At 45.0% G+C, this 24,355-nt stretch overlaps 1 protein-coding gene across 9 annotated transcripts in view; it reads left to right on the forward strand.

Annotated features, from left to right (window-relative positions):
* GRL (transcription activator) overlaps positions 1-24,355 on the forward strand; it is a 71,582-nt gene that overhangs the window by 16,629 nt on the left and 30,598 nt on the right. For 8 of the 9 annotated variants that reach the window (XR_015689666.1, XR_015689667.1, XR_015689668.1 and 5 more), the window contains 2 exons: positions 23,601-23,683; positions 23,930-24,014. Coding sequence is in view for 5 of the 9 variants with exons in the window: in XM_087672562.1 (XP_087528688.1) it covers positions 23,601-23,683; positions 23,930-24,014 (168 nt within the window). In the remaining 4 variants the exon portion in view is untranslated. The remainder of the gene's footprint in view (positions 1-23,600; positions 23,684-23,929; positions 24,015-24,355) is intronic. The other variant, XM_087672565.1, reaches the window with a different exon arrangement.

Consider the following 24,355-nt stretch of genomic DNA (forward strand, 5'->3'; position numbering starts at 1 on the left):
GAAGGAGGACAACAAATCCAAGAAGGACAAGGAGAAGGAATCGATTTGCCATATTTGTGGAAAGACCGGTCACTGGAAGAAGGATTGCCTCGACAAAGACAAGAAGGATACCAAGAAGAAGGACACGAAGGACTCTGGAGCAGTGGTTGCACCCTCATCAGCTGTTTTTCTAGACTTAGTAGTCATTGAGGACTCTACACCGATGACTTCTGATGCTGCGATGACAGCTCCCCAGGCTCGAGAGTGGATTGTGGACAGTGGTACCTCATGGCACATGACTCCTTCTGTTGGTGTTGCCCAGCTGCAACCTTCGCGTGGGTAGATTCTCATTGGAGACAGCTCTTCTGTGTCTATTGCTGCGCGGGGTGAGATGCAACTTATTCTAGATGGATGTGGTGATACCTACATCTCTGAGGTGTTGCATGTGCCAGGATTGGGGTATCATTTACTTTCGGTTCATAAGATTTGTGCTCTTGGCCTTTTGGTGGAGTTTGACATTGATACTGTGCGAGTCCTTGATCGTGGATCAAGGAAGGTTCTCTCTGTAGGGTATGAGGAGAGTGGAGTCTACAAATTGAAGTCTTCTTCAGCTCTTACTTCTCTTCTTCTTACTTCTCAGACACAGTCCGAGTTATGGCATACTCGGTTTGGCTACTTGAACTACGAGTACCTTCGGAAGGCGTCGCGAGGGTCGTTTGTTTGAGGCTTGCTGGACATAGTGGTGAGCCATCAGCCATGTGTCTCTTGCATTTGTGGGAAACTGCGTCGGGATGCGATTCCCAACAAAGCTTCTAGGAGGTCTACTTCACCCATGGAGCTTGTATCTACGAATTTGTGTGGCCCAATGAGGACCGAGTCCTTGAAGGGGAGCTTGTACTTCATGTTGATCATAGATAACTACAACAGAATGACTTGGGCCTATTTCTTGACTTTGAAGTCGGAGGCTTTCTCTCATTTCAAGGATTGGCTTCTTTTTGAGGAGAACCGTTTTGGCCGGCGACTGAAGACCTTGCGTTCAGACAAGAGAGGTAAATTTATGTCTAATGAGTTTGCTCGTTTTTGTGCAGATAGGGGCATTCACGAGGAGTTTGCTAACACCAACACTCCCCAAGAGAATGGCATTTTGGAGCGGAAGAACCGAAGTGTGATCGAGATGGCACGCACCATGATGGAACACCGACAGGCACCTTAGTTTCTGTGGGCCGAGGCTGTGTCTACCGCAGTTCACATCCTTAATCGATCTCCTACTTCGGCCGTTGAGGACAGGATGACACCTTTTGAGGCTTACTTCGGGACTAAGCCTGATGTCTCTTATTTTAGGATCTTTGGGTGTGACGCTAATGTGCACATTCCGAAGACGCAGCGTGATAAGTTCGAGGCGGCTTTCCGACGACAAATTTTTGTTGGCTATAGCTCCCAATCCCAAGGTTATCGTTTGTTTGATCCCGTTAAGAGGGATGTCTACACGAGCCGAGATGTGCGGTTCGTGGAAGTACCGGCTACAGAGCAGGGTGAGGAGTATCCTGTCCTTGGAGATCCAAGGGAGAGTTGGGCTCCCGAGACAGTTTTTTTGGAGCCAGAGCTTCTTGATGGTGATTCTTATTCAGATTCAGAGTCTTCTCTTCCACCGGCCACCCCCGAGAAGCTTCCGCTGGTGGATGTTCTTGAGTCTTCAGCAGATGGAGAGCGACAAGGAGAGGTTCGTCGTTCTCCTCATTGGGCCCGTGACACACTCCAAGATTTAGGGATCGAGGGGGTCCCTGAGGAGTGGGAACCGCAGGATGGACCGGGGAGGTCACTGAGGAACTAGGCATATTCTTCGGAGCTTGTCTGCTCCAACTATTGTTTATTGACTCGTATTATGTAGGATCGAGAGCCCACTTCAGTGAAGGAGGCTTTGTAGTCTGATCATTGGCAGAAGGCCATGGAAGCCGAGTTGGAGGCTATTGAGAGGAATGGCACTTGGTCTTTTGTGCCTCGTCCCTCTCACAAGAAGGTAATTGGTGTCAAGTGGGTCTTCAAGACCAAGTACCTTAGCGATGGTTCTTTGGACAAGCGCAAGGCTCGCCTTGTTGCTAAAGGTTTTGCTCAGTGCCTAGGCATTGATTTCCATGATACTTTTGCCCCCCATGTCTTCGAGCTGTTCTTGCCTTGGCTGGCCATAGGAGATGGCGTGTTTATCAGTTGGATGTGAAGTCGGCCTTTCTGAATGGTGACTCGCAGGAGGAGATCTATGTTGAGCAGCCTCCTGGCTTTGGATCCTCGGATGGGAAAGTTTACAGGTTGAAGAAGGCCTTGTATGGCCTCAAGCAGGCTCTGCGTGCATGGAATGAGAAGATTGACCTGTTTCTTCAGTCGAAGTTGGGATATCGGCGCTCCAAGGCCGATCCGCAGCTTTATGTGCACACTTTTGAGATTGGTCGTGTGTTGTTCGTGTTATATGTTGATGATTTGATTTTGATAGGGGATCATGCACAGAAGTTCCAAGAGACCAAGACAGCTTTACATCAGGCATTCGAGATGACGGATTTGGGGCTTCTTCATTTCTTCTTGGGTCACGAGATTTATCAGTCTTAGAGGGGGATTTTCATCTCTCAGCAGAGGTACATTCAGGAGCTCTTGGTGACTTTTGAGATGGAGACTTGTCGGCCCATTACTACTCCTATGGATTCGAATTGGAAGGCCACTTCACACTCAGATCTCCCTTGATGGATGCTTCACGCTATCGTCAGTTGATTGGATCCTTGATTTGGCTTCTCAACACTCGTGTTGATCTTTGTTTTGCTGTGGGTCTTTTGGCAGGGTTTATGACGGAACCCAAACAGGTGCATTGGCAGGCTTCCCTGAGGATTCTTCGGTATTTGAGGGGGACCTTTGACTTAGGGATTTCTTATCCCGCAGGTACAGATGCTTAAGATCTGGTTCTTGCAGGTCAGCAGCAGATAGAGTACAGTGCTATGTTAGCAGCTAGCCACGTCAACAGACTGCGCAGGTGCCACGTGGCAGCCTGCAGTGCAGTCGGATAGTTTTTTTTGCATTATTTTATTGCAGTCGGCTGCATTTAATGCAGCCCACCTGTTTATTTTATGCCTTTTATTTTTGCTTTATATAGCAGTCCTCTAGCACATTGTTGGTACATTATTCAGCGATTTCAGATTCTGATCTTGAGATCTGTTGGTTGAGACAGACTGTGCTCGGGCTGACGGAGATCGAGGTCATCAAGTCGGAGACATACGCAGATATTTCCTCTGCTCCCTTGTGTATTTCTGCACTCTTATACAGCAGACTAAACCGCAGATTTTGTGTTTACACTGTCTCCTTTTCTCTCTCTCTCTCTCCTCTTTGTGTTCACTCTCTCTCAGTCTTTGTCCTATGCTTCCGCATCGCTGCACTCTGACAACTTATGCTTCTTAGGCATAGCAAACTGCTATAATTAAGATGACCAAACTAAGCATGCCATAACTCTATGTCATGCACAATAGCGCCATCAATATATAATGCATCCTTTGATGCTCTCATGATATAAATCAAGCTGATAGAGTCCATTGTACAAAACTGAATGTGCAGCATTTGTGTTGTTTCTCCGGTTATAGCAAGAACTTGACCCCTTTCTAGATCCCATTAAAAAAGTACCGGTCACAATGAGGGTATCCCCATCACTACAATCATAGATACTGCATCAATCCATGTGGAATTTGACCACAAACCAGCACATGCAACGGCTGAAATTGAAAGCAAATTATTCTTTATGTGTGGCACATAGAGGACCTTTTTAAGTATTATAGTTTTCCCGTCCACTGCAATAATGGGAATTTGACCAATGCCTTGAATGGCATACGAATGCATATGATAAGGACGTTATGTGCTTAGAAGCACAACTGTCAAAATACCAAGTGTTGCAATTTTCAGCAATTGAAAGACCATACTCATGTGAAGAAGGATCATACAAACATTGCACAACAAAGGCATTAGACTCCAAGCTTGCCAAATGTGTGGTTGTATCCTTTGTATTTGCTAAATTTTCAGCAACTCTCATACTCGATTGTTTCTTCTTTTCAGTTGTCATCCTCTTTTTGCATTCTTCAATAACATGCCCCTTCTTCTTGCAATAGTTGCACCTTTTTTTCTTAGCACCATCATCCTTGGTGCTTGAGAACTCCATAGAAGAAGTTGTTTTGCCTTTTCCTTTGGAGTTTGAGGACTACCATGACTTTCGTTTGTTTTGATGGTTGGCTGTAAATGCTTGATTATCCATACTTATATTAGAGCAATTCAGCCTTGATTGCTCTTCTTGCAACAATAGTGATACCAACACATCAAATGTGTAAGCATTAGCATCTCCCTTTGCAAGTAAATGGAGTGTAGTGGCTAAACTTTGATAAGTATCAGGCAGACCAGCCAAGGCTGTAGATACAAGGGATGCATCGAAAATGATTTCATCAATATTAGCAAGTTGCTTTGTGATGCCCTTGACATGTGTAATGTAGACATCCACAGAATCACCCTCTGTCAGGTGCTCCATCTTAGAGGTATGCTTATCCCAAGCATCCTTGGCTGTTGTGTACAACGGAATATGTGGGATAACTTATCTCTTGCACGAAAGTGCAATGAAAGCATGAGCTTGGGCATAACGCCCGTCCCATTTCAACTAATTTGCTATGGGAGGTGTAGGAGGAGCTAGAGCTAAAGATCCAGTGGTGATTGTGGATGAGCTAGAAGAACCTTGGACATTTTGTGTAATAGGGCCTGCAGGCCTAACATCTAAACTGCATACATAATCCCAAAGTTGCTTGGCAATAAGTACATGCTTCATCATGTATGCCCACAAGGGATAATTAGTGCCATCTAATTTGTTCGAGTCCCCAAACATGTCGAGCAAATCATTTTGCACGGCCATTGCTTGTTGAAATTTTTGGCTTTTTTTGTAATGAGTTGTTGTCCAAAGTAAAGATGCAGTTACAACACAAAAATAAAGCAAAGGAAAGATTAAAACTCACAAAATTTCAAAAATTGATGGTGTTGATGAAGAATTTTCAGCCGAAAGGGCTCCAATGTGCGTGAATGTTGATTTAGAAGGTTTAATTGGCCTCAATGTTGGTGAACTTGGGAAAATTTTGCAAAAGCCCCAAATTGAATTGGTGAAATTTTGTGAAATTGGAGCTCGAACATGAAAATCCGAGCGTTTATACTAGAACTTAGGAGGAACACGATAAGTGTAACAATCGATTGCTCATTCAACCCTAGCATGTGATGAGTCGATGTCTACCTCCTCCCACACAAGGGGAGGTAGAGGACAAGCTATGGCCGCCCCTATTGTTGTTATGCTTGACTAGAAAAGATGGGATTCTAGAGATGCACAAACTTTGCCTTTGATATTTTTATCAATGAAAAGAGCCATCATACAATATGACTTTTTTTCGTCCAAATCTCAAGACATGCACTTGCCCAGTTCTCCCCATGAATTCTGTTTTCCCCTATCATTGTTTCTACTGATCTCTATTGATTACATTGGGATCCTACATGTTAGCTATAGAATCATTGAGATATCATTTTGTACATGATCGTAGTCCATGCTTGGAGTCCTTATGATTGTAGATATAAGCATGTTTAGTTATTTTCATTTTCATTGTCGGTTTCTCTGTGGTCTTCTCTTCCAATTGTCTTTGTCACGCAAGGCTCATGTAGGCAATGGTGTCTCTTTCTCTGTGGTCTTCTCTTCCAATTGTCTTTGTCACATAAGGCTCATATAGGCAATGGTGTCATTACAAGTACGATGCTTTCAACTGCATGACTATTAATCTAGGGCAAATTGGAAGCAAATCATTGGAAAGTGGTACTATAGTTAAGAGGGGAATTGTGAGATTCCTACATTTGAGCATTCATAACAGTTGTCCAAAAGCTTAAATCACCAAAAATTGGTACCCAATGAGTCACTATATCGAAGAAATTAAACAAAAGGTACTAGAAATCCCAATGTCATTTACAATGATTTTCTTGCACATGCATAAACATAGGAGAAATTGATTGGGATTTTCTATTGCTTGTCGAAATTGTCACCTATTAAAATAAATTGAAACACAAAGTGAGTTATTTGCAAACAAACACAACAATTTTGAAATCCTTATGAAAGATCAGTTCTTGATCACAATTCCCAATCCTTTATATGACACATTAAAATTTTAACTTGAAATTCATTTGGTGCTTATATCTATGAAATGAAGTGCCATGCACCCACTAACTATAGGTCAAGGGTCTTGTGCCGCCCTGTCATCATGTGAGAATAAGATCACATCACCCCCATCTCATTGGGCATCACCCCCTTAGGAAGACCTCGTGCTATGTTGGCCCTATGGGCTGTCCCCACACTCTCATTCTTGCTGGGTTCTCTCTAAATAAATGAGGCTCGGGCCTTCTTTTATTGGCAAGTCGCTGCTGGGCATTTTCTTGGCCATTGAACTCCAATTTGACTTGGTATCTAGGTTGGACCTCCCCATATGCCTGTGCACGTGCGTGTGCACGCGCGCGCGCACACACACTGAGCTCTAGGCTATGGACTCCTATGATGTGTCATTTGCATTGTCTCTTTATCATGTATGTTGATGACTTGGTAGCCAAGGTTTGCTGCCATGCATTGAATGACCACTTTATGTAGACACTTTGTTGTATGCAAATTATTTAGTATGAATATGGCATTTGTTCAGCACAACAAAGTATAGCTTAGAGTTGCTATTTACATTTAGCATGTTTGATTGCAAGCTATTGATTATTATATGAATTTGAAGAGCAAGTTGTATGGCTGAGTTAGATGATACTGCTAGGTTTCAAGAGATTCTTGGTTCCTTACTCAATTTGAGTAGCAAGTATCCCAATATCATGATTTTAGGAAGTGTGCTCAGCTAGTTCTCTTCTACACCTCACCATCCTCATTGGTAGGCTTTTATGAGAGTATTGCAAGATCTATGGGGTGTGAAGATATGCTTGGGTTTGCACAGAGAAAACATAGAATGCACGAGCATGACTAAAACACAATAACTCAAACAGTAATGCAATAAACGCAAACCTTAGATGCAAAACTCCAATTCATAACTCAAAATGTAAAAATACAAACACAAGTAGAGAGAGAAGAGAACTTTGAAGTGAATGAATCAATTTAGTAAATGAATGTAAGAGTGTACAATATGCTCAAGGGCAAAGTAGTTAATGATGTTGGAGGGTGACGTCCTCCGGAGATGGATCCCAAGTGCTAAAAGTAGTAGTTGGAGCTGTAGGAGTGTGGAAAGTGTATGTTAGCACGTTGATCACCAAACGCAGCAGTTTGGAGGCTACAAGGTAAATACACTAGTGTATTGTCGATCGGAAGCTGAAAACTACGCATTAGAGCTGTAAACAGCAGGGTGATAGCTGGAGGAGGTGTGTCAAAGTCTAAAGAGTATCAGGGTCTGCAATGCTGAAAATGCAGGTTGACTGAGCCTAGCGATGATGAAGATCAGCTGGGCGGCAGGTTGAAACAGAAAACGCAGAAGTTTGGGACAGTCCAGAGTAGTTTCCAGCAATTGGAAGCCGTTGCCTACAGTAGAGGACATGCTAAAGATGATGTGGCTGTAGTCGATGATGGCTGGACAACAGATGGAGGTAGGCTGTAGGCTGAAAACTGGGTGCCAACAGCAACAGAGAGTGTGTGGGCTAGTGTAACTCTCAAAACAAGGATGGGCTGAATGATGGGTAGCCTGTCTATTTATAGATGCCAAAGGATCCTTCCAATAGGGTTTTGCATGTGGGGCACAAAAACTCTCTAGGATTGCTCCCCATTTAATGAAACTTTTGGTAATTTACATATTTTGGGGTTGTATTAAAGAGCTAACAAGTTTGTGATGCATTTTTAGCTCAATAGTCCCTCTCAAGCCAAAATTGGAACCAAAAAGGGATTGTAAGAAAAGATCAAGCCCATTTGTACCCTAAGGTGGCCTACCAAGACTAGAAAGGCAATGGTTATCTTATCAAGGGAGCCCAAGTGATCACTCGAGAGAGGCCAAGGCATCAGACAATGGATACTCGTTAGTTGCCCTAGTGGCCAACTAGGTGCTACAAAGGCTGATGGAACCACATTGAACTTTTTTTTTTCCGGGTGAGAAGATATGGTTTGTGGTCTATCAAGTAATTGTGCCTCGAGGGGAGAATAAGAAGGAATGGTTAGATCCAACACATCAAAACAAAACAAACAAGCTAACCCAACCACTCATGGGGGTCAATGATGAGGGAAAGGGGTGAAGAAGTAGGGTAATGTGGTGGTAAACAATTGTTGATGGAAACAACTCAGGATCCACTCAGGGGCACTTTGCACAATGAGATGCAAAGAGTATGCTACATGATGAGAATGCGCATCCAACAAGGTACCACTTGGACAATGTCTCTTCTGGGGAAATTGTTCTCTTCTGGGGAAATTGTTCACTAGCCCAAGTGTCCTAGCAATGCAAAGGGGAGGTACAACAAGAAAGGGAGGCTGAGATCAAAGAAAAATGTTGAATCCTACAGAATACCAAGAAAAGGTAGGATGTTAAGAAGACTGCTAGGGTTTGCACGAGGACACACAGAGTGTACGACCGCAATAGAAACACAAAGACACAGGCATAGACACAAAGGACAAAACTCAAATCCTAAATGCAAAACTCAAAACTCAAACCCTAAACGCAAAACTCAAAACTCAAACACAAAAACTCAAACACAAATAGAAGAAGGGAGAGAGAGAACACAACTTTGAAGTGAATGAATGCTGTAAATGAATGTAAGAGTGTATAGTGTGCTCAAGGGTAGAGCAATGTTGGAGTGCGACGTCCACCGAAGACGGATCCCAAGTCTATGACCACCAGTCGGAGTGTAGGAGTTCTGAATAGTGAATGGTAGCAGGTTGGTCACCAAAACGCAGCAGTCTGGAGGTTGGAAACTAGTAAACACAGTAGTGTACCACCGATCGGGGGCTGGAAACTGTGCATAGTATGTTGTAAACAGCAGGCTGAAACAGTGTCTGAGAGTGTTAGGGCCTGCAATGCTGAAAACGCAGGCTGGCTGACCCTGGAGATGATGGACAGCAGGCTGAACAGTAGTCTAGGACAGTTTGGAGCAGTCGCTAGCAGCTGAGAGCTCTTGCCTACAGCAATGGACAGGTTGAAGATGATATGGCTGCAGTCGATGATGACTGGACAGCAGATAGAGGTAGGCTCCGGGCTGGAAACTGGGCGCCAACAGCAGCAGAGGGTGTGTGGGCTGGTGTAATCTACAAAACAAGGATGATAGCTGAATGGGGGCAGCTTGTCTATTTATAGATGTGGAAGGACGCCCCAAAAATTAGGGTTTTCACTAAACTTTCATGAACCGCTCCCCATTTTAGGGTTTCCACTGAACTCTCTCGAACCGCTCCCCGTTTTAGGGTTTTCCTCTAAAAGAGCATTTTTAGTGTGTTTTGGGGCTGTTTAAGAGGCTAATCAGCAAGTAATGCATATTTTAGCTCAACACCCCCTCTCAGGCCCAAAATTGACCCGAAAGGTTAGGCCAGCCATGGTGATGTTTATGTATCCCAAGGCGTCCCAACCCAAAGCAGCCAAGGCATTAGACAAAGGGTGTACGTCGGCTGCCCAGTGGCCTACCAAGACTACAGAGGCGATGGTTATCTTACCAAGGGAATCCAAGTAGTCACCCCAGAGAGGACAGGGTATTAGACAAAGGGTGCACGTCGGCTGCCCAGTGGCCTACCAAGTTCTACAAAGGCAGATGGAACCACAATGAACTTTGTGTGTTTTTTTTTTTGGAATAAGTGTGGTAAATTTTATGGGATGCGGTCGATTGAGTAATAGTGACCAAGAAGACGGGAGTAGGGAGGGTACACTCAACACATCACAAAACAGTACAAGCTAACCTATCCACTCAGGGTGTTGATGACGAGGAAAAATAGGTGATGAGGTATCCATGTGATGAAGAAGGATGGTGGTGTGGTAACAACAACCGCTGGTGGAAACAACTTAGGATCCATGCAAGTGGTGCTCTGCACAATGAGATGCAAAGTATGCTACATGCTAAAGAATGCTCATGCAACAGGTGTCACTTGGACAGTGTCCCTCATGGGGAAATTGTTTACTTGCCCAAGCACCCTCGTACAAAGATAATGAAATCATGCAATGCAAAGGGTAATATACAATAGGGGGAAGAAGCCGATGTCGAAGACAAAGTGCTGAAGCCTGTAGAATACCAAGAAGGGTAGGAACCCCCTCTCAACCTAGATGTAGATGCCAAAGAAGGAAGAGGAGCCTGATGTTGGTCTTCGTGTGATGCCGAGAACCATAAGGAATGAAGAGGAGGAGGAAGCATCCCAGTTGGAAGAGCTAGGTAGAAGTCACCGCCATGATAGCATCAAGAGAGATGCTGCACGATCCGCCTCGGGAAGGAAAGCCTCCATGCTGGTAGAAGAGAAAAACTCCAAGGATGATGAAACCATGAAGGAACGGCGCGCATCTCAAGTCTCCAGCCCAGGTAGGACTGGGCAAACCTGCATGTTAGCCCTACACTGAAAACAAAACCTGCAAAGGAGATCAAAGTCTGCAATCACAGAGGTTAGTAGTGAGATGCTCCAAAAACAAAACAAAACAAAAATGAGAAACTAAGTGAAGGAACAAGTGCAAAGATGCAAGTGTGCATGTGTGTGTGAGTAAATGCAGCGGAAGACTTAAAATGTAGAGACAAAAATCCTATGGGCCCGACTCTAAGAGTGCGAAAAATGAATGCTAGATTGACCTAGGGTATTCAAAAGGACCTAGAGACATGCTAGTCTAAGAAGGTGGCCACCATCGCGTAGGTCCAGTAGTAGGGCTCTGCCAAGGAAATGCTTGACGAGGTGGGATAGATGCATGAAGTGCAACGGGATTGGAACTTGCAGACCAATCAACCAATCCTTCAAGAGTAGAGAAGGATGGCCGCTGAGGCTGTTCGGGTGCCACATGTCCAGCAGTCGCTGTGGGGGTTGGAGGAGCAGATGGGACAGCAGCCGAAGGTGTAGCCCCACTAGACTGTGAAGTCGCAGCGGTCTACTGAGGCTTTTTAGGTGGAAGACCTTGGGCCTTGGAGTGACACTCCTCATCCACATGGCTTGATCTCTGGCAGTGTGTGCAAAATCGGTTTTTCTTAGGGAGTTGCTGCCAGATAGGTCTTGATTCTTTGGTTCCATCGGAGGAAGAGGAGTCACCCTTGATTGGCTTGCCTTCGCATCTAGCGAGTTCTTGCCACTGGTGGTTTTCCCTCCTGAAGAAGAAGCAGCCAACCCCCTTTGCTCTGAATAAGACTGTGATGAGGATTTCTTGTGGACTTGATCATGCAGCCTTGCGTAGTGCAAGAATTGGCACTCAAACTTGTAGAAGGCTGGCAATCGAGGTTGGGAGATGATGTGTTGAATGAAATTGAAGTATTTTGCGGGCAACTTATTCAATAAGAATGTAACCTGATCGTCATCTGACTTTGGAGAGCCAGTAGTGGCGAACTTGGCAAGTAACCGCCTATAGTTAGCCAGCTTGACTTTCAGATCATCCCCTTCCTTAAGAGAGAACTCTTGAAGCTCAAAGTCGAGATTGATGTGCCGAGTACGATCACGAGCCGCATAGCGGTCGAGAAGGTGACTCCAACGCTCTAATGCGAGCGGGAAGTGCTACAACTGAGAGTGAAACTCAAGAAGCAATCCCTGCATCAGCTCAACATTGGCTGTAGCATTGCAGACTCTCCATTGACGGATGTAGTCAGGGTGAGCTAGTCGAGGGTCCGGCATAGGCTCTAGACCAATGACGAGGTCCCAAAGACCCTAAGACTCAAGCACTTGTTGCATGAAATTCGACCAAGTAGTGAAATTTGACCCGTTAAAACGTGTCTTATCCGTGAAGGCATTCTTGGCCTTTGCAATAGGAGTGGTAGTGCTCAGAGATGGATAGTGTGAAAAAGTGTAGTGGGGGTAGGATGGGGGACTGGAGTACACTTGGGAATGGGCCCCAGAGTGCCCACCAGGCATGCGGGTAGTGTGCAAGGTGGATCCATAGGTAGGGATGGGCTGACTAGGCATGGGCATGGTAGCCACATGTGGAACCCAAGGAGGTGGGATGGGAACACGGGTAGCAGAAGATGGGAATCCCTGTGTAGGTGTAATCCAAGGAGAGTGTGAAGACGCACCATAAGCTGATGATGGAAACCCTTGCGTATGAGTAGTCGTGGGAGATGTGAAGCTGGGGATAGTGAGGGGGATGCCCACCACAGTCGACCCAGGAGTGATGGGTGTGCTCATTCGCTGAAAGGTGAGAGGCACTATGTTAAAGGGTGGCATTCCCTCTAACTAACGAAGTACCATGGTGCAAAGAGGTAGAGAATGGGGTGGAGAAGGAAAAGGTGCTAGGAGCGGAGATGGTAGATCCAACCCCTAGGGTGTGTGATGCAGATGTGGAGTATAATCCAAGATTTTGGAAAGATGATGAGAGATGATCAAGGTGTGATATAGAAGAGGGTGGGATGGGAGGGAAGTGAGAAGTGTGTATGATATGCTCAAATGAAACAGAAGCTATAGATGTATCTGAATTTCGTCTGCTTCGTGAGCCTCCTCTATTGAAGTTCACATACGCAAAGCCATCCGGATCTTGTACCTCAAAAGAAGAAACATGCGAGGAATTTGATTCATGCAACACAAAAGAATTTCACAAACCTGACATTGGACTTGGCTAAGATGATGAAGATGGATCGCTAGACGTTCCGAATGCCGTATGTCCTTCATGATCGGAGAGGTGGCTAGCCTCACCAACCGGTACGGATGTGGTAGCAAAACTGGTAGGAGGGGTGTAAACATCACCGTACTTATTGTGATAGTACTCCTTAAAGTCCTCTGTCATGTTAGTGAAATCTGGTGAAGGTGGAGTGTCGTTCTCCTCACCGAGTCCATAATGCCGTCTCAGGGCCTCCAATGATGGAGAAGCCTGATAAGACATCATAGGAACTGGAGAAGAAGGTGTTTGGGACATTGTGATTCGGTTACGAGTCGTATTGTGTGCCTTGCATAAAGACTAGCTCTCAACAATATCCGCAGGATACTCTTTACAAGAGCATCGGCTCTGATACCATGTTAAGAAGACTGCTAGGGTTTTCATTGAGGACACACAGAGTGTACGACCACGACAGAAACACAAAGACACAGACACAGACACAGAGGGGAAACTAAAACCCTAAACGCAAAACTCAAAACTCAAACACAAAAACTTAAACACAAATAGAAGAAGGGAGAGAGAGAACACAACTCTGAAGTGAATGAATGCTGTAAATGAATGTAAGAGTGTACAGTGTGCTCAAGGGCAGAGCAATGTCGGAGTGTGACGTCCACCGAAGACGGATCCCAAGTCTGTGACCACCATTCGGAGTGTAGGAGTGCTGAATAGTGAATGGTAGCAGGAGGCTGAACAGCGGTCTGGGACAGTTTGGAGCAGTCGCTAGTAGCTGAGAGCTGTCGCCTACAGCAATGGACATGCTGAAGATGATGTGGCTGCAGTTGATGATGGCTGGACAGCAAATGGAGGCGGGCTGTAGGCTGGAAACTGGGCGCCAACAGCAGCAGAGGGTGTGTGGGCTGGTGTAACCTACAAAAGAAGGATGATAGTTGAATGGGGGCAGCCTGTCTATTTATAGATGTGGAAGGGCGCCCCAAAAATTAGGGTTTCCACTAAACTTTCTCGAACCGCTCCCCGTTTTAGGGTTTCCATTGAACTCTCTTGAACTGCACCCCGTTTTAGGGTTTTATTCTAAAAGAGCATTTTTAGTGTGTTTTGGGGCTGTTTAAAAGGCTAATCAGCAAGTAATGCATATTTTAGCTCAACATAGGAAACCCCCTCTCAACCTTGGATGTCGAGGCCGAAGGCGAAAGAGGAGCTTGATGTCGGTCTTCATGTGGTGTCACCACCGTGATAGCATCAAGAGAGATGCTGTATGATATGCCTTGGGAGGGGAAGCCTCTTGCTTGTAGAAGAGCAAATCTCCTAGAAAGATGAACCCATGAAAGGAATGGCGCACATCCCATGTTACCAGCCTAGGAAGGACCGATGCAAACCTGTACGTTAGCCCTACATGGAAATGCATAACCATGCAAGATCTACAAAAACAAAGGTTAGTTGTAAGATGCTTCAAAGTAAAGAAAAACAGAAAAGTAAAGCTAAATGAAAACAAATGTGTAGTGTGTGTGTACTGGCAGGCCAATCAACTAATCCTTTAGGGGTGATGAAAGATATAGGTTGCTCAAGTTGTCCATATGCTACATGTCCAGTGGAAAATATGCTAGAAGGGGCAATAGCGGGAGGCATAGCCCCATTGGGCTGTCCAACAGGAGTGGAGGTAGTTGTATCGGTCTGCTATGGTTCCTTAGGTGGGAGACCCTGTGCCTTAGTGCAACACTTGTTGTCCACATGGCCCAATTCTTTTTAGGGAGTTGCTGTCAGATGGGTTAAGTTTCTTTGGTTCCATTTGAGAAAGGGGTTTCACCCTTGTTTTGAGCTGTCTTCACATCTTGGGAGTTCTTACCACTTATGGTTTTTCCTTGCAAAGAAGGGGCAATTAGACCCCTCTTTGAATAAGAATGTGGAAAGGACTTCTTGTGGACTTGATCATGCAGCCTCGCATAATACAAAAAACTGACATTTGAACTCATAGAAAGCTAGCAATCGAGGAATGAGGTGATGTGTTGGATGAAGTGGAAATGATTTTCAAGAAGCTTGTTAAAAAAGAATGTAACTTGAACATCATTTGAATCCAGTGAGTCGGTAGTGGCAAAGTTAGCAAGTAACCACCTATATTCGACCAACTTGACTTTTAGATCATCCCCTTTCTTAATGGAAAACTTGTGAAGCTAAAGGTCGAGATTAATATGTCACGTGCAATCTTGCACCACATAGCACAGTCAATGAGATGACTCCAAGTTTAGATGTGAGGGGAAAATGTTGTAACTGAGAGTGGAACTCAAGAAGGAACCCTTGCATTAGCTCAACATTGGTTGTGGCAATCCATTAATGGATATGATTAGGTGAGCTAGTTGAGGGTTTTGACGAGGCTTTAGATCAACGACTAGGTCCCAAAGACCTTGAGATTCAAGCACTCGTTGCATAAAGTTTGACCAAGTGGTGAAATTTGACTATTAAAATGAGTCTTATCTGCGAAGGCATTCTTGGCCATAGCAATAGGAGTGGTAGTGTTGTAGGATGGGAAAGGTGGGTGGGTTGGGGGAGTGGAATACGCTTGGGAATTAATCCTAGAGTGCCCACCATGCATGCATGAAGTGTGCATAGTAGATCCAAAATGAGAATGGAATGATTAGGCATGGGCATGGTGACCACACGAGTAGCCCATTATCCATGGAGGAGGGATAGGGACACGAGGAGTAAAGGATGAAACTCCATAAGTGGGAGTGATCCATGGAATGTGTGATGGTGTATTATAAGTAGAGGATGGAAATCCTTGCATCTGAGAGGTCGAGAGATAAGGAGGTGAGTGTCCAAGGGAAGTGAGAGGGATACTCATCATGTTGAGCTAAAATATGCATTACTTGCTGATTGGCCTCTTAAACGGCCCCAAAACACACTAAAAATGCTCTTTTAGAGTAAAACCCTAAAACGGGGAGCAGTTCGAGAGAGTTCAGTGGAAACCCTAAAACGGGGAGCAGTTCGAGAGAGTTCAATGGAAACCCTAAAAGGGGGAGTGGTTCAAGAGAGTTTAGTGGAAACCCTAATTTTTGGGGCGCCCTTCCACATCTATAAATAGACAGGCTGCCCCCATTCATCCATCATCCTTGTTTGCAGGTTACACTAGCCCACACAACCTCTGTTGCTGTTGGCGCCCAGTTTCCAGCCTGCAGCCCGCCTCCATCTGTTGTTCAGCCATCATCGACTGCAGCCACATTATCTTCAGCCTGTCCATTGTTGTAGGCGCAGCTCTCAGCTGCTGGTGACTGCTCCAGACTGTCCCAGACTGCTATTCAGCCTACTTTCCATCATCTCCAGGGTTAGCCAGCCTGTGTTTTCAGCATTGCAGGCCCGGACACTCTCAGACACTGTTTCAGCCTGCTGTTTACAGCAGACTGTGCACAGTTTTCAGCCTCCGATCAGTGGTACACTGCTGCGTTTACCAGTTTCCAGCCTCCAAATTGCTATGTTTTGGTGACCAGCCTGCTGCCATTCACTATTCAGCACTCCTACACCCTGATTGGTGGTCACAGACTTGGGATCCATCTTCGGTGGACGTCACACTCCGACATTGCTCTGCCCTTGAGCACACTGTACACTCTTACATTCATTTTCATTCACTTCAGAGTTGTGTTCTCTCTCCCCCTTCTTCTGTTTGTGTTTGAGTTTTGAGTTTTGCGTTTAGGGTTTGAGTTTTTCCCTCTGTGTCTGTCTCTTTGTGTTTCTGTCATGGTCGTACACTTTGTGTGTCCTCAGTGCAAACCCTAGCAGTTTCCTTCACATGGTATCAGAGCCAGTGCTCTTGTAAAGAGTATCCTACGGATACTGTGGAGAGCTAGTCCTTGTGCGAGGCACACAATACAACTCGTAACCGAATCACAATGTCCCAGACACCTTCTTCTCCAGTTTCTATGATGTCTTATCAGGCTTCTCCATCATTGGAGACCTTGAGACGGCATTATGGACTCGGTGAGGACGGCACTCCACCTTCACCAGATTTCACTAACATGACAGAGGAGGACTTTGAGTACTGTCGCAACAAGTATGGTGATGTTTACACCCCTCCTACTAGTTTTGCTACCACATCCGGACCGGTTGGTGAGACTGGCTACCTCTCCGATCATGGAGGACATACGGCATTCGGAATGTCTGGCGATCCGTCTTCATCATCTCAGCCAGGTCCAATGCCAGGTTTGTACAATTCTTGTGTGTTGCATGAATCAAAATCCTCGCTTGTTTCTTCTTTTGAGGTATAGGATCCAGATGGCTTTGCGTATGTGAACTTCAATAGAGGGGGCTCACGAAGCAGACGAAATTCAAGTACATCTACAACTTCTATTTCATTTGAGCATATCATGCATACTTCTCACTTCCCTCCCATCCCACCCTCTTCTATATCACACCTCTCATAATCTTTCCAAAATCTTGGATTACACTCCACATCTGTATCACACACCCTAGGGGTTGGATCTTCCATCTCCGCTCCTAGCATCTTTTCCTTCTCCACTCCATTCTCTACCTCTTTGCACCATGGTACTTCATTAGGGGGAATGCCACCCTTTAACATAGTGCCTCTTACTTTTCAGCACATGAGCACATCCATAACTCCTGGGATGACTGTGATAGGCATCCCCCTCACTATCCCTAGCTTCACATCTCCCATGACCACTCATACGCAGGGGTTTCCATCCTCAGCTTATGGTGCGTCTTCACACTCTTCTTGGGTTACACCTATGCATGGATTCCCATCTTTTGCTCACCGTGTTCCCGTCCCTCCTTGGGTTCCTCATGTGGCTACCATGCCTTTTCCTAATCAACCCATCCCTACCTATGGATCCACCTTGCACACTATATGCATGTCTGGTGGGCACTTTGGTGCCCATTTCCAAGTGTACTCCACTCCCCATCCTCCACACTACACTTTTTCACACTATCCATCTCTGAGTACTACCACTCCTGTTGCAACGGCCAAGAATGCCTTCACGGATAAGACACGTTTTAACGGGTCAAATTTCACCACTTGGTCTAATTTCATGCAACAAGTGCTTGAGTCTCAGGGTCTTTGGGACCTTGTCATTGGTCTAGAGCCTATGTCGGACCCTCGACTAGCTCACCCTGATTACATCCGTCAATGGAGAGTCCGCAATGCCACAACCAATGTTGAGCTGATGCAGGGATTGCTTTCTGAGTTTCACTCTCAGTTGTAGCACTTTCTGCTCGTATCAGAGCATTGGAGTCACCTTCTCGACCACTATGCGGCTCAGGATCGTACTCGGTGCAGCAATCTCGACTTTGAGCTTCAATAGTTCTCTATTAAGGAAGGGGATGATCTAAAAGTCAAGCTGGCTGAATATAGGCGGTTACTTGCCGAGTTCGCCACTATTGGCTCTCCAAAGTCAGATGACGATCATGTTATATTCTTCTTGAATAAGTTGCCCGACAAGTATTGCAATTTAATTCAACACATTATCTCCCAACCTAGATTGCTAACCTTCTATGAGTTTGAGTGCCAGTTCTTGCGTTACGCAAGGCTGTATGATCAAGTCCACAAAAAATCCTCATCATAGCCTTATTCAGAGCAAAGGGGGTTGGTTGCCTCTTCTTCGGAAGGGACAACCACTAGTGGCAAGAACTTGCTAGATACGAAGGCAAGCCAATCAAAGGGCGACTCCTCTTCCTTAGATGGAATCAAAGAATCTAGACCTATCTGGCAGCAACTCCCTAAGCAAAACCGGTTTTGCACACATTGCGAGAGAGCAGGCCATGTGGACGAGGAGTGTCGCTCCAAGGCCTGAGGTCTTTCACCTAAAAAGCCTTAGCAGACCGTTGTGACTGCATAGTCTAGTGGGGCTACGCCTTTCGCTCTTGCTTCATCTGCTCCTTCAGTACCCGTTGTTGCTGCTGTTGGACATGTGGCTAGAGTACAGCCTCAGTGGCCCATCTCTTTCACTACCCCTGAGGGATTGGCTGATTGGTCTGTATGTTCCGATCTCGTTGTACTCCATGCATCTATCTCACCTTCCTCCCTACCTCGCCAGGCGTTCCCTCGGCAGATCCCTGCTACTAGACGTACGCGATGGTGGCCACCTTCTTAGCCTAGCATGTCTCTAGGTCCTTTCGGATACCCTAGGTCAGTCTAGCATTCATTTTTCGCACTCTTAGAGTTGGATCCTTAGGATTCATTGTCCTTAGTTTTTTCATTCTTTTGACTTTCGCTGCATTTACTCACACACATACACATTCATTGTATTTATTTTGAGTTAGATTTTCTTTCTGTTCTGTTTTGCTTTGGAGCATCTCACCACTAACCTCTGTGTTTGTAGATTCTCATTTCTTTTGCAGGGTTTTGTCTTTCAGTGTAGGGCTAACTTGCAGATTGCTTTGGTCCTCCCTGGGCTAGAGACGTGGGGATGCGCACCGTTCCTTTCATGGTTTCATCATCCTAGGAGTGCTTGCTCTTCTTCTAGTATGGCGGTTTTCCCTCCCGAGGCGGATCGTACAGCATCTCTCTCGATGCTATCATGGCGGTGACTTTTACCTTGCTCTTCTAGCGGGGTGCTTCATCCACTTCATCTTCTTTCATTCCTTATGGTTCTCGACACCATATGAAGACCGACATCAGGCTCGTCTTCCTTCTTCGGCATCTACATCCAGGTTGAGAGGGGGTTTCTACCCTTCTTGGTATTCTATAGGCTTCAGCACTTTGTCTTTGACATCGGCTTCTTCCCCCTGTTGTACCTTACCCTTTGCATTGCATGATTACATCATCCTTGTACTAGGGCGCTTGGGCAAGTGAACAATTTTTCCACGAGGGACACCGTTCAAGTGGCACTTGCTGCATGAGCATTTTTTAGCATGTAGCATACTTGGCATCTCATTGTGCAGAGCACCACTTGTGCGGATCCTAAGGTGTTTCCATCGGCGGCTATTGTTACCACACCACGATCCTTCTTTATCACATGGATATCTCATCATCTATTTTTCCTCGTCATCGACACCTTGAGTGGATGGGTTAGCTTGTTCTGTTTTGTGATGTGTTGGGTGTACCCTCCCTACTCCCGTCTTCTAGGTCACTTTTACTCAATCGGCCGCGTCACATCAAATTTACTTTACTTATTAAAAAAAATAAAAAAAGTTCAATGTAGTTCCATCCGCCTTTGTAGGGCTTGGTAGGCCACTAGGCAGCCGACATGCACCCTTTGTTCGATGCCCTGTCCTCTCTGGGGTGACAACTTGGATTTCCTTGGTAAGATACCCATCGCCTCTGTAATCTTGGTAGGCCACTGGGCAGCCGACGTGCACCCTTTGTCCAATGCCTTGGCTGCTTTGGGGTGGGACCCCTTGGGATACATAAACATCACAATGGCTGGCCTAACCTTTCAGCTCAGTTTTGGGCCTGAGAGGGGGTGTTGAGCTAAAATATGCATTACTTGCTGATTAGCCTCTTAAACAATCCCAAAACACACTAAAAATGCTATTTTAGAGTAAAACCCTAAAACGGTAGCGGTTGAAGAGAGTTCAGTGGAAACCCTAAAATGGGGAGTGGCTCGAGAGAGTTTAGTGGAAACCCTAATTTTGGGGCACCCTTCCACATCTATAAATAGATAGGCTGCCCCCATTTAGCCATTATCCTTGTTTGCATGTTACACCAGCCCACACACCCTCTGCTGCTGTTGGCGCCCAGTTGCTAGCCGGCAGCCCGCCTCCATCTGCTGTCCAGCCATCATCGACTGCAGCCACATTATCTTCAGCCTGTCCATTGCTGTAGGCATAACTCTCAGCTGCTGGCGACTGGTCGAGACTGTCCCAGACTATTGTTCAGCCTACTGTCCATCATCTCCAGGGTCAGCCAGCCTGCGTTTTCAGCATTGCAGGCCCTGACACTCTGAGATACTGTTTCAGCCTGCTGTTTACAGTAGACTGTGCACAGTTTCCAGCCTCCGATCGGTGGTACATTGCTGCGTTTACCAGTTTTCAGCCTCCAGACTGCTGCGTTTTGGTGACCAGCCTGCTGCCATTTACTATTCAGCACTTCTACACTCCGACTGGTGGTCACAGACTTGGGATCCGTCTTCGGTGGACGTCACACTCCGACATTGCTTTGGCCTTGAGCACACTGTATACTCTTACATTCATTTACAGCATACACTCACTTCAGAGTTGTGTTCTCTCTCTCCCTTCTTCTATTTGTGTTTGAGTTTTGAGTTTTGCGTTTAGGGTTTGAGTTTTGCCCTCTATGTCTGTGTCTGTCTCTTTGTGTTTCTGTCGTGGTCGTACCTTTGTGTGTCCTCAGTGCAAACCCTAGTAGTGTCCTTCACAATCATCACCGTCCTAGGGTAAAGAGATACAAAAATGGAAGATCCAACTCCTTGCATGTTGGACGTAGAAGTGGAGTGCAATCCTAAATTACTGAATGCAAAAGAAAGATATTCAGGCAATGTGGGTGGAACGGGAGGGAAGTGTGAAAGAGAAGTGTCAACTCCATGCTTAGAAGAAACAGAAGATCCAATTCTAGGTATGCTTGTAGATGTATATCTGCATCTAGAGCCTCTTCAATTAAAATTGAATAATTATTGAAAATTATCTAGATCTAGCACACCAAAAGGAGAAATGGGGGGGAGGGACGAACCTGACACTTGACTTGGCTGAGATGAAGAACATGGTTCACTAGTCATCCCAAATGTTGTATGTCCACCTTGATTAGAGAGGTGGCTAGCCTTACCAATAGGTCCACAATACCACAGGATGCTCTTTAAAAGAGCATTGGCTCTGGTACCATGTGAATATATGGTTGGGTTTGCATAGAGAAAACATAGAATGTACGAAGACAACTAAAACACAGTAACTCAGACAGAAATGCAATAAATGCAAACCCTAAATGCAAAACTCAAACTCCAAACTAAAAACACAAAAACAAACAGAGAGAGAATAGAACTATGAAGTGAATGAATCAATGGAGTAAATCAATGTAAAAGTTTATAGAATGCTCAAGGGTAGAGCAATGAATGATGTTAGAGGGTGATGTCCTTTGGAGCAGGCTGATCACCAGAACACAGCGGTCTAGAGGCTGCAAACAGGTACATGCAGCAGTGTACCGCCAACTGGAAGCTGAAAACTGCGCATTATATCTATAAACAGCATTGCGACAGCTGGAGGAGGTGTGTTGAAGGGTGTTAGGGTCTGCAATGCTGAAAATGCAGGCTGGCTGAACCTAGCGATGATGCAAATCAGCTGGGCGGCAGGCTGAAACAGCAAACGCAGCAGTCTGCGACAGTCTGGAGTAGTTGCCAGCACCTGGAAACTGTTGCCTACAACAGAGGACAGGTTGAAGATGACGCGGCTGCAGTCAATGATTGTTGGACAATAGATGGAGGCAGGTTGCAGGCTGGAAACTGGGTGCCAATAGCAGTAGAGAGTGTGTGACTAGTGTAACTTGCAAAAGAAGGATGGGCTGAATGGATCCTTCCAAATTAGGGTTTTGCATGTAGGACACAAACTCTCTAGGACCCCGCTCCCCATTTAATGACACTTTTGGTAATTTACATGTTTTGGGGCTGTTTTAAAGAGCCAATTAGTTTGTAATGCATTTTTAGCTTAACATGGGGTACATATACATTGGGGGTGTGTTATCTGTAAGTAGGGTCTTGTTTTTTGGGGATTTGCTGAAGGTCATGTGGATATTGTGAGATATTGTGGACTATTTTCTCTCTCTTATATTCTAGCTTGATTTGCTTGTCTAGTTGGAAACAACTCATAGTTGTAGGTTCTTTTGTGGAGGCATCAAACTTCTATGGTGCTAGACTTGAGATTTGTAATTGAGATGACTTTTTGACAAATGATTCTCAATAGTAGCCGAATATGTTCTACTCTCACATTCATAGTGCCATGGCATTTGTTGGCTTGGAACCTAGTCTTCCATTCGAGGGACCAAGCACATCAGCCTCCTTTGTCATCTTCTTTGGGAGTAGATTGAGTAGGTGGTGATGATCCTTGAGTATATACCTACCCAGGACACCGTGATTGATGTCTCCGTTAGCCTTTACCTTGGACCACTTTGATTTGCTACTTTCTACAGCTTGGTGGGATCCCCATCACTTTAGTTTTTGAGAGGGGGATCTTCTTGTCCTATCATCATTGTACCATTTTCAGCACCTAGATTGGCATCCCATCAGTCATGTACCTACCTGTCATCATTGTACTTTCATTTTATATCAGCATCATAGAGTGACATTTCCTCTTCCAGTGGTTTTTGAGTTTTTTACCTCTTTATTGAGGGGCGAGAATGTGAAATTGTTTATATTCTCCATATTAGCATCCAGCTTTGTATCAACTCTATGCTAAAACTTACCAAGTTCTGAAGATAATGCACTTTGAGCTTATCCAGATTTCAATTCTTGAATGTTTGGTGACTCGACATGCTGCTGTGACACCAATGGCTATCAGCAATGAACTCATGGGGGTTGTAATTGAATCTAGTAGGTGGGACAAAACAACTAAGAGCATGCATACTTGAACCTTTTGATGTGTTTGTAATAAAAAGTGCTAGGAGCATGAACATTGAACTTTTGCCAGCCATTGTAAGCTGGTATGCAGTAGGAACATAGCCAATGAACCACTGGGAACTTTATCTGGCCACTGTAAGCTAGTGTATGGGAGAAATACACCTAAGAACACAGTGAACTTTAACAAGTTAATATAAGCTGGTTAGGCACCCAAAAGAGAGGTTTTTTGAGATGCCACCTAACATTGTGTGTTTGGAGTTTTCTTTGCTGCACGGTGTTTGTACAAGCTAAAATTTAAGAGGGTGAATGTTCAAATGGCATATACTTTAGTACCATTCTTATAGTGGGCATCCATTGCAATTCACAGCTCCCAAGAAAAATGTTGCTGCAAACTTATAACCTTACACATACAATGGTAAAAAATGGCCGGGATTATGAGCTTTATCATCGGTAAGCTGGGACGATCTTATATCCTCTCTTTGTTTTCTAACCTTTTCATCCAGCAATGCAAAGTTGAACCACCTGAAAAACAGAATTGCTAGTCTTGTCTGTGAAATTGCAAAGAAACTGTACTCAGTCTCATTTGTGAGGATGGGGTCTATTCAGATTCAAGTATTCTTGTGTGCATGTATGTTTGCTTTGGTAATGTGTGAGCCCAGCTAGCAATCAACAATTTGCCTTTTGTCTGTTGAGCAGATTAGTGCAGTTTATTGATTCTTATGATCCACCTTTGAAAGGCCTTCAGGAGGATTTGAATTTTATCAGTCCTCGGATTGGAGAGGTAGCACTTCATTGAATCACATTTTCTGTATGATGTTTTATAAAAATTTTAGAGTAGAACTTGCTCTTATAAGGAGAGCCTGATTAAACCAGTGAAAGCTTATTTTGTAAGTACCATTTTTCTAGAATATGGGAAAGAAAACATGCTAAACAAGTTTAGGATTTGACATTCCAGCAGTGTCCTTTCACCCAACGTCAAACTTCAGTTTTCTGCAAGCAAATAGTTGTAAAAGCTGAGTAATTATGTGTAAGAATTGTCAGTTGTTACTGCTGAAAGGGTCATCTTGAAATGTGGCATCTGCAAAACATTGATGAGAATCAAAATAGTACTGGGTTTCAGTG

Source organism: Lygodium microphyllum, chromosome 30, assembly GCF_053477565.2.
Source record: "Lygodium microphyllum isolate KBCC chromosome 30, Lygodium_microphyllum_v1.1.10, whole genome shotgun sequence".
NCBI classification, from domain to species: Eukaryota; Viridiplantae; Streptophyta; class Polypodiopsida; order Schizaeales; family Lygodiaceae; genus Lygodium; species Lygodium microphyllum.